Source organism: Meleagris gallopavo, chromosome 28 (genome assembly GCF_000146605.3).
Source record: "Meleagris gallopavo isolate NT-WF06-2002-E0010 breed Aviagen turkey brand Nicholas breeding stock chromosome 28, Turkey_5.1, whole genome shotgun sequence".
Taxonomy (NCBI): Eukaryota; Metazoa; Chordata; class Aves; order Galliformes; family Phasianidae; genus Meleagris; species Meleagris gallopavo.
In genome coordinates this window covers 766,770-776,105 of record NC_015038.2, presented here as the reverse complement: position 1 = coordinate 776,105, position 9,336 = coordinate 766,770, and the positions used below count along the sequence as shown (strand labels likewise).

Sequence of the window (9,336 nt, the reverse complement as noted above, 5' to 3'; positions counted from 1 at the left end):
CCGCCCTCCACGTTCGGGCCGTTTTTGGGTTCTCCCCGCCGTCTCCAGTTCGGCGCGGTGCGATGGGAGCCGCCCGCGGTGCGTCCCGAAGGGATGGGGCTGGGCTCTCGGGAATCAGGGTTTCGTTGGGCTCTGGCTGTCCCAGTTCCCGGCTGTGGCCCCGCTGCACGCGCCGCCCCGCTCCTCGGCTCTGAAGCAAGGCGAGTTATTTCTGCTCGCTCAGAAGCTGCTGTGCTGTCAAAGGTGGTTTTGCAGCTCATTTGGAAGCTTCAGTGCACTGCAGCTGTGCTCTGCGGGTGGGTTTCCGTTGGTTGGGCATGGCAGGAATGGAAACCATCCTTCCCATAACCATCCTTCCCAAAACCAGCGTTCCCAAAACCGGCCTTCCCCCAGAACCGGCGGCACGGTGCTGCCCCTCCCAGCTCTGAGCCCCGAGGTGCAGCTCTGGGTGCTCCCAAGCTCGTTGCTGGCGGCTGCTGCACGCACTCAGCACACAGCCTGGTGCCCCCAGCACCCCTCCGTGAGCAGCGGCTGACGGAGCTCCGTGCCTGCTCTGTCTGTAAGTCCTTCCAGGGCCCACGCTGTCCCTGCCATTCAGTGCTCTGCTTTGCAGTCTCATGGTGGGGTGGGACGCGGCGGTGCCATGTGTGGGCTGGTCCTCCACAGCCTCTCTGTTAGTAGCAACAGAGGCTGCATTAAGAAAAATCCAGCAGAAAATAATTTCTTCCCTCTTGAAATGGAGCTTTACTCCAAACCTGCTGAGCTGTTTTGACTGCGTGTGCCTGGAAATAGTGGGGATGCCCCCCGCCTTCTTGCTTTTCCAAAAGCCCGTCCCCATGCGTCCCTCCTCCCCAGCCATGCCTGGGTGGCTTCTGGAGTTCCCAGTTCTGCACATGAACGGCTCACATGTGAAGGGTTTGCAGCAGACAGGACTCGGGTGCGAGACTCAAAGACTCATCCCACTCAGCCACTACGGCTGGTGCAGGGATCTGGGACGTCTGGTTATTCCGGCAGCTCGTGAGGGAGGTTCCAGTGCTTGGGCTAAAGCTGGCTGCGTGTTCTGCTGGTGTTAAGCAGCTGGTGATGGGTTGTGTGGCACCCTGCAGTCGCTTTGGCTCTGGCTATTGGGCAAGGTGCTCGGGCTCTGCAGGTGGGCCTCCTGTCTGTGAAGTTGTTTGGACAGTTCAGATTTTTTTTGGCAGACACAGACTGAAAACAAACAGTGATCTTTGAGGTAACGTCCTGTAAATGTGAACTTGCCAGAGAGAACTGGAAAAAAAACAAGATGCCAAAAAATCCCAACCCAACAGGATCTGCGTGAGGAGCATTTGAGCCATCTCATCTGTCTTTAAGGTGTTGGAATGGAAGTGTTAGAAGAAGTAGCTGTGATTCAGGCTTCTGGGTGAAAGAAAAAACAACGGAACCCTTGAAAAGCATCTGATTTCAGCACTGTTGCAGAGATTTTCCAAGAAATCCGTGGCTCCAGATGACATTCCACAGTCTGAAGATTTGTGCTAGCACTGGAGCTGCTCGTGGAGGCTTTGCATCTTCCAGCATTTTTAGCTGCTGTTCTTCACCTGGCTGCAAAAATGGAAGTCAGCTGCTTGGAAGACGGGCTGGCTGCCTGCAGAGCTGCAGCCCTGCTGCTGCTGTGCCAGGGGAGGGCTTTGCTGCAGGTGGCCGCGGTCAGCCAAAGGCAGAGGGAACTCCTGGTGTGTCACCCGGCTGGTGTTTCTTTCCCAATGATGTCCTCGAGTTCCCCCACAGCGTAACCTAAGCTCTAGGTGCAGCAAAGAGCTGTGTTGTAATTATATTTTTTTTGAATGAAAGAGCACAAACTTAAAAGGAAGCCTCACTGAGAATGTAAACATCAGTGGGTGCAGATGGGTGCGAAGATAAAAGGCAGCGTGGGGCTCGAGCAGCTCAGCTTGGAAGTCTGTGGTCCAAACCCTCTCAGAGCCTCGGAGATGGATCCAGCTTTGAGGAGCTCGGTGGAGCTTTGTTTCTCTGCCTGGCTCTTGTAGCATCTCCTGGTCTGTGCCATGGTCTGCCTGGACTGAGAGGTTGTGTCTGGATGTCTCGGTGCCATCCAGCTCTTTAACTCCACCCGTTCCTCCCATGGCACGTGCTGCTTGGGGTGGGGGTTGGCTTGATTTCCTTGAGTGCTTTGTAGAGTTTGAGAGGAGCAGATGTTCCAGGGCCTGTGGATGTGGGAGGGCTGGGTGAGGTGCGAGCCCCAAACTTGGGGTCTGGTGCCCAGTCGGTCTGTTTTGTGGATGCTTGCTCCTTACGAGGGATGAACAACAAAGTGCTGGAGTTCAGTTCTGGGCACGCTTGGGGCCCATCCACCCTCTGCTGGGTTCCCCGTTTTACTTGTTCTTATTTTTTTTATTATTTTCTCAATGCAAAAAAAGCACATTCCTCGTTTCCTCTGAAACCAGTGAATGTGTCAACATTGGTCTAGCTCTGGGCTTCATTACTTGGTAATTATTGCCATTATGCAGATTTTCTCCACTGACTCTACTTTTCAGTAGCAGCAGCTTCCAGCAGGTGGAAGAATTGGTTTCTATGGGCACTGCTTAAATATTTACTTCCTTCTCATCTTTACAACCTCAGAGGAAGGAAGGGTTTCATTTGGGTTCAGTTTTACCTCCCAGACCATGCTACACACCCCAGAATTTCAAGGCAGAGGATGGTAGCAGCCTGGACCCACTCCTTCTGCCCCCCTGTGCTGTTCAGCACTGCAGCAGCCATCAGCAGGGTTCTGCCCCTCTCACCTCTGCAGGCCGAGTGGACCAGCATGGCAGCATCCCAGGGGATAAATCGTGCCCTGGGACGGGATGTGGGAGAAGGCAGCACTGGGGAGTGGGGTCTGGCACGTTTGGGGCTGTGCTGTGATGCTGAAGAAGCAAAAACAACACAAAGATCTTTTTCTTTTATCTGAGAAACCTCATTTTCCTGAAAGAAACTGAGCTTCAGTGTTACCATGTTCTTTATCTACAGTATTCATTAAGAAAAAAAAAAACAAACAAGGTTTTAGCTGCATTGCAGGGAGTAGGATGGGTCTGTCCTGTGGAGCCCCATCGCAGCTGACGCCTGTGGGTCAGGGCAGCGTGGGCCATGCTGACATTGCGTGGGCTCTTGGAGCAACTGGGGCAGCCCAGAGATGTGTCCCCCGGGCCCTGGAGCTGAGGACTGCAGTGCTGGATGTCCCTGCAGCCTGGTTGGGGTTCCTGCCACGAGGAAATCCTGGGATACCCAGCTCAGGATGGCGGGCTGTGAGCAGCAGGTGTGGTTTAGCCGGAGCAGGTCATGTCTGGGGCAGTGCTGTGCTGAGGAGGGGTGACCGGCCCCTCATGCGAGGGACGATGCCTGGCCTGGCAGTGCTGGTGTGGGTGTGCGCTGCGGAGGACGGGGCTGGGACTGAGCTGGAGGCTCTGCTCATCCCCACGGGAGCCAGGAACCCAGCGGGGAGTTGGTGGGGCTGGGCTGAAGCATCGCTTGTCTTCACGTGGGACCCCGGAGCAGCGTGGCTGCGTGGGATGCTGAAGGCACCTGGGGATGTCACGTGTCCAGCCTGGGCTTATTGGATGGGGGAGTGGGTCTGAGTGCTGGCGCGGTTCTGCAGCCCTCCTCTCCACCCTTCTTCCCTACCGCTGGTCCCCAGGGTGCTTTCTGAGTGCACTTTGGCTCAGAGGCTCTTGGCTGCTGTTCTTTGCTGTCAGAATGCAAAAGGGAAATGAAAAACGGAAGCGGCGCGTATTGCAGAACTGCTGGAAGAGGTTTGGAAAATCCTGAGGACTGGCTAGATTCTGCTTATCAGAAAATGGCATCAATTGCCCTCTCTTTGTGTGGTTTCAGGTCTCGGGCTGCAGGATTTCATCCTGGCTTTAAATGGGTTTTATGAATGGGCCTTCGTTGTTGTCCTGAAGTCACCTTGGAGGGCCTGGGGGCTGGAGCTGATTGGAGGGGAGTGTAATTATCTCACCGAGGTGTCGGATCCAGGCTGAGGGGCTGTGAAAGCCCAGCGCTGTCCCACCCCTCCAGCACGGAGGCGGATCTCCCGGAGCAGAGGGATGGCTTCTGCTCACCGCTCTGACAGCACTAACCCAGTTTTGTGGTGGCAGTGGATGCTGCAAATCTGCAGCAGTTCCGTGCTTCAGCCCAGCACGGGGCTGAGCTCTGCTGCCTGTGTGTGGATAAGGCACTTCAGCAGCCAAGGGGCAGCTCGTGGGGATGGGGGGATGGGAGATGAGGCCCCCGCAGAGGATTTGGGTTTGTTTCTAGCCAGACTCTCAGCCCCTGGGTGCTGCTGTGGTCCCTGGGGCAGGCTGGTGGGTTTCTGAGCCTCCTAATGCTCTTTGGCTTGTCCTTGCAGTCAGGCCAGTTCAATGAAGACATGATCCCAACGGTGGGCTTCAACATGAGGAAGATCACCAAAGGGAACGTTACCATAAAGGTAAGGTGCAGAAAATAGCTTCCCAAGTGCGGGCTCTTGGGGTGAAAGTTGGGGTGAGGGCTGAGCTGTGGGCTCTCCTGTTGGAGGCTGAAGGATCCCAGCTGCTTCCTAAGGATTGCTATTAGGAAGAGCTGCCCTTTAGGTTTGCACGGTACCCTCCAGAGGAGATTGTGAGTAGGGATGGAGGAGATCTGGATCTCTGTGGTAGAGCCAGGCCAGGCTGAAAGCTGGAGCTTGCTGGTCAGGATTTGTAGACATGGTCACCTTGCTGAGAGTGGGAGGGTTGGGGAGAAAGGGCACAGCTTTCAGGTGTGTTCTCTGCCTCAAGGGTGAAGGGAGAAGAGATTCCTGCCCCCCCTGGGTCTTCCAGGTCCCCAGACTGTACTGGGAGGTAACTGTGGGCTGGTCACTACTGCAGCTCAGCTGGAAATGCTTCAGTGTTTCTGAGAGCAGGCCTACTGCTTTCAAGTGGCAAATGCATCAGTTCCTCCAGGCTCCTGGGATGGTGGGGAAGAGGCCCTGTGCTCTGGCCAGGGCAGCTCTCTGTGTGAGCAGAGGCTTGTCGGAGCCTCTCTAAGTCACAGGAGGCACTGACCCAGGACTAATGCTCTCCAGCTGCTTGCCAAGGTTTCTTCTTTCTTTATCGAGTCTGGAGCCTCATCCTTGGGTTTGGGATCAGGCTGGAGACGGGGCTGCATTTGGTGCGTGCGGGGGGGCAGCCTGTGATGGGGGGTTGTGCTGATGGCTCTTCTTCCTCTCACAGCTCTGGGACATCGGTGGCCAGCCGCGCTTTCGCAGCATGTGGGAGCGGTACTGCCGTGGAGTGAGTGCCATCGTGTGAGTATCCACCAGTGGCAGTGACAGCATACAGCTTGGCCAGCCACAGGGACCTTCCCTTCATCCTTCTCACCCTACCTGAGGGTACTGAGCAAGGCTGAGCGGTTCCACCACTGGGGCTGGCACAGTGCAGGGCATTGCAGTCTCAGTGCCTCCGTGGGCAGCAAATGGACCTCGAGTGTCTCCGGAATAACAGCCCTGTAGAACCTTCCCTTCCACTCAGCGTTCCTCAGCCCAGCTGTACGCCTTGGATCTTGCCTTTCCCTGCACCCTTGGTTTCTTTGTGCTGCTCAGTCATCAGAGGGACTGAGCAAAGGTCAGTGGGGTCTTGGCCCTTTTCAAGAGGATAATGTGAAGGGTAATGGCCAGCAGTGTATTCCCAGGTCCGTGTTTATGCTGCTGAGTGAACCTTGTGCTTAGAGGAGTCTGTGCAACACTTGCTGCTGACTGTCAGCAGTCTGTGAGTGTCCTCGCATGTCCCCTACTTGCAAATATTGCAGGAAGTTCACTCCCAGAGAGTCCAAGATGGAGACAAGTCTGGCAAAGACATTCATGGAAAGCAGACTGCATACTCCTAAGAACAAATATTTACCTGAGAGCTGAGGTTGGAGTTGTTCAAAGCCAGTTAGAAAATCAGATTTCTGTGGTCTTCACCAGCTGACCAGTTCTCTCTGCTTGCCACATGGCTGTGCTCAGGTTTCCTTCCCTTTCAGGTACATGGTGGATGCTGCTGACCAGGAGAAGATTGAGGCCTCGAAGAATGAACTTCATAACCTGCTCGACAAGCCGCAGCTCCAGGGCATCCCGGTGAGCTGCTGCCTGGGGAGGATGCCCTCATCCACTGCCACACACACCATCCCCGCTGCACTCCTGCTGAAACTGGGAAGGTGGCACTTTGTATCCCAGGGCTGGGCTGAACAGCGCTTCCAGCGCTAGGAGGGAGGCTTAGAAGAGGCCAAGAGAAACCCTTATGTGTGAGACTGTCCACCTGCACGAATTTGCACCTTTTTATGAGGGGAGACCTTAAGTTTCATCACCCAGTAGCACAGCTGCTGGACTGTGACATTTGCAGGAGATGAGCTGTCAGCAGTGGGACTCACAGTTGGCACACTGTGTGCCAGGGTAGGATGCTGACGGAGCCTCCAGAATTGGCATCCTTGGAAAGGAGCTAATCTAGGACCTTGCACCACATCCCAATGCATCCCAAGCATTCGTGGCCAACTAATTTAAGCTTCTGACATAACACACTGCATTTGCAGCACTTCAGAGTGCTCTTTTTTAAGAACAAGGCTACTCCAAATGTAAATTGGGGCCGCTGTATTGCTGTGCTGCTGCAGAAGCCCTGATTTACAGCAGCCTCAGTGCTGTCCTTGTCAGATGAGAGTCGTGTGGTTCGCTCAGGAGCGGTGAGGAGGTCCTGCCTGGGGTTTATTTTCTTTGTGTAGTCCTAGGGTTTCTTTGTGGATGTGAAAAGCCTTGAAGTAAGAGATCAGGGGTGCTGCAAACAGCCATTGCTTTTTTTGGGCTGGCTGCCTGCAGGGAGCAAGGCTCTGCAGGGTGTTTGTATCCTGATAATGTCAATTTTAGCCCATCCAGCTTCACTTGGATTTTTTGCTCAAAGGTAAATGGCTCCTGGAGGAGCGTCCTACATGCCTCGAGGGAAACTGGTGCCCTTCAGAGAGGATAGGCTGTGGGCCAGCTTCCCAATGGGACAAGGAAGTTCGCAGGAGATGCTGGGTAGAAGCCAATTAGCACCGTTCATGGAGGTGCTCTGCCTTCTCATTGCCTGCTGAAGGGATTTTCTCTGTCCAGGTACTCTGGTGAAGTAGCCCGGACTTCTTACATCCCAAACAGGTCTTGGTTCAGGGTGCCAGGCTCAGTTCCCCGCACACTCTGGTGCCCAGGAGCTTCACGTGTCCCCTCTCCCCTTCTACAGGTCCTTGTCCTGGGGAACAAGCGAGATCTGCCCGGTGCCTTGGATGAGAAGGAGCTCATTGAGAAGATGTAAGTGTGGGTGGAGCTGGGACGGCAGCTGGGCTCCGGGTGCCACTGGGGGGCGTGGGGGCCCGGCACGCCGCGCTCAGGGCTCTGCGGCCGCACAGGGTGTCACCGTCCCGGGAGCTCAGCTCTGGGCGTCTCCGCACCGCTGCTCAGAGACTTCCCTTATCCTCTGGGCACCCTGTTCCCAAGTCCTTTGTGCCCCGTCTCGTGTCACGGCCAGGCTGGATGGGGCCCTGGGCAGCCTGGTCTCGTATTAAATGTGGAGGTTGGTGGCCCTGCGTGTGGCAGGGGGTTGGAGATTTGGGATCCTTGAGGTCCCTTCCAACCCTGGCCATTCTGTGATCTCCCAGCTGTGCTGTGTAACTGAATTTTAGGATGCTCTGAGCAAGGCTGTGAGATTTCTTGGCCAGGATCACCTTGAGGCCAGGTTCCTGCTGCCTGTCATGCAGCCCCTGTGCTAGGCTGGCTGTCAGACAGCAGGAGCAATGCAACGGTGTCTTCACTCAACCTTCCTTGGAGTCCCCAAGATGCTGGGGACTTGGCCCTTACAGGGATACCCCCCTTCTGAGAGCCTGAGTCCAAAGGGACTTGAGGCATCACCCATTGCTGCAGAGGGTGTAGCCTGTGGAGTCTGCAGCACTCAGCCAGAGCTCTTCCTCTCCTGCAGGAACCTCTCTGCCATCCAGGACCGAGAGATTTGTTGCTACTCCATCTCTTGCAAAGAAAAGGACAACATTGGTGAGTGCCAGTGGCTCAGGGTGCCGGTGGGTGGGGACCAGGGCTTGTTGCAGTGCACCCAGGTTGCTCCCCCAGTGCAGGGGGGGGGATAGCTGAAGGGAGAGGCTGTAAGCACGCCTTGCCTTTGCAGACATCACCCTACAGTGGCTTATTCAGCACTCGAAGTCCAGGAGAAGCTGAGAACCCTTGGACTGCAGCTCAGATCGGGAAGATGCCATTGTACAAGCCCATACCCCCTTCCTTCTCCTGCTCTGTCCCTCCAGCTCTCTCTCTCTAGATGGGTATTTTTAGGGGACCCCAGACTCCACTCGCATTGAGGTGGAGCCCTTGTTTTTATTGTAAAGAAAATGTCCGACTCTGCCCTCTTTTCCTCTCTCTGTCTCTTCTTCCCATTTTGGCACTGTTCTGTTGTTGTCTGTGTATACAGTATATATATATGTATATATATTTTAATTTTTTAATTTAAGCACTAGCGCTGTTACTAAACTGGGCCCTGTGAGCTGTAGGAAGGCTGTGGGCTGCCCGAGTTCAGCACTGGGAGGAGGATGAGGTGCGTGGCAGACAGCAGCCCCCAGGAAGGGGCTGGGTAGGGCTGCAGGCAAGTCCCCCAGCAGTCCTCACCCCTTCCTGGGGTGAGGAGGAGGTGCAGCACCCTGGGGCTGCGAGGAGCACATCTGTGCTGTCCTTCCCCAGGCTTCGGTCCCCACAGGCAGGGTTTGTGGGGGCAATGCCATCTCCCCCCCCACCCCAAAGCTCTTCACCCCAACATGGGGGGGATGGGGATTGCTCACAGCCCACTACCATCAGCCTGCCCATGTTGCCCTCAGCTGCCCCCACCTCTCCTCGCTGCCCTGGGCCCCTCGCCCCCGTACTCCTGGGTGCCCCAGGGCTGCCCAGTTGTGCACACTGGCCCTGGCTTTGCTGCCCCCCTCGGGGTGCTGGGTGGCACAGCTGGCTCCTTGCCTACGTGGGGACGGGAGAGGAGAGGAGACCTCGAAGAAGCCGGGGAGTCTTTGTCCCTTTGTGCCGAGTTATTGGCTCTGTGCTGGTGCAGCCTTGGGGTTGCTTGGGGCCAGTGGGGGGTGGGAGATTTCTGGGCAAGGGGGGGGCATGCTGGCAGCAGCAGGGAGGAGGAGGCCAGGACTGACATAGTGGGAAGGCACTGGCCCTGTCCCCAGCCCCAGTGAGGTTGTGGGGATGGGCAGCGATGGGGGCTTTCAGCTCCTGCATGGCTCCTGGGGGTGGTGAGGGCGGGGGGTTCTCTTCTGTTCTCATTTTTGCAGAATTGCACAAAGAGAGGT

At 56.0% G+C, this 9,336-nt stretch overlaps 2 protein-coding genes across 2 annotated transcripts in view; one reads left to right on the top strand and one right to left on the bottom strand.

Annotated features, from left to right (window-relative positions):
- Nucleotides 1-2,802, bottom strand: part of GPR37L1 (G protein-coupled receptor 37 like 1) — an 8,454-nt gene extending 5,652 nt beyond the window's left edge. The window contains 1 exon segment of the mRNA XM_010724119.1: nucleotides 2,778-2,802. Coding sequence (XP_010722421.1) covers nucleotides 2,778-2,802 — 25 coding nt within the window.
- Nucleotides 2,803-4,307: 1,505 nt separating this feature from the next.
- Nucleotides 4,308-8,521, top strand: ARL8A (ADP ribosylation factor like GTPase 8A). Its single transcript, XM_010724085.3, has 6 exons — nucleotides 4,308-4,459; nucleotides 5,223-5,296; nucleotides 6,010-6,103; nucleotides 7,233-7,300; nucleotides 7,965-8,035; nucleotides 8,166-8,521. Exons 1-6 carry the CDS (start codon nucleotides 4,355-4,357, stop codon nucleotides 8,213-8,215), a joined length of 462 nt encoding a protein of 153 aa, XP_010722387.1. The 5' UTR covers nucleotides 4,308-4,354; the 3' UTR covers nucleotides 8,216-8,521.
- Nucleotides 8,522-9,336: the final 815 nt, after the last annotated feature.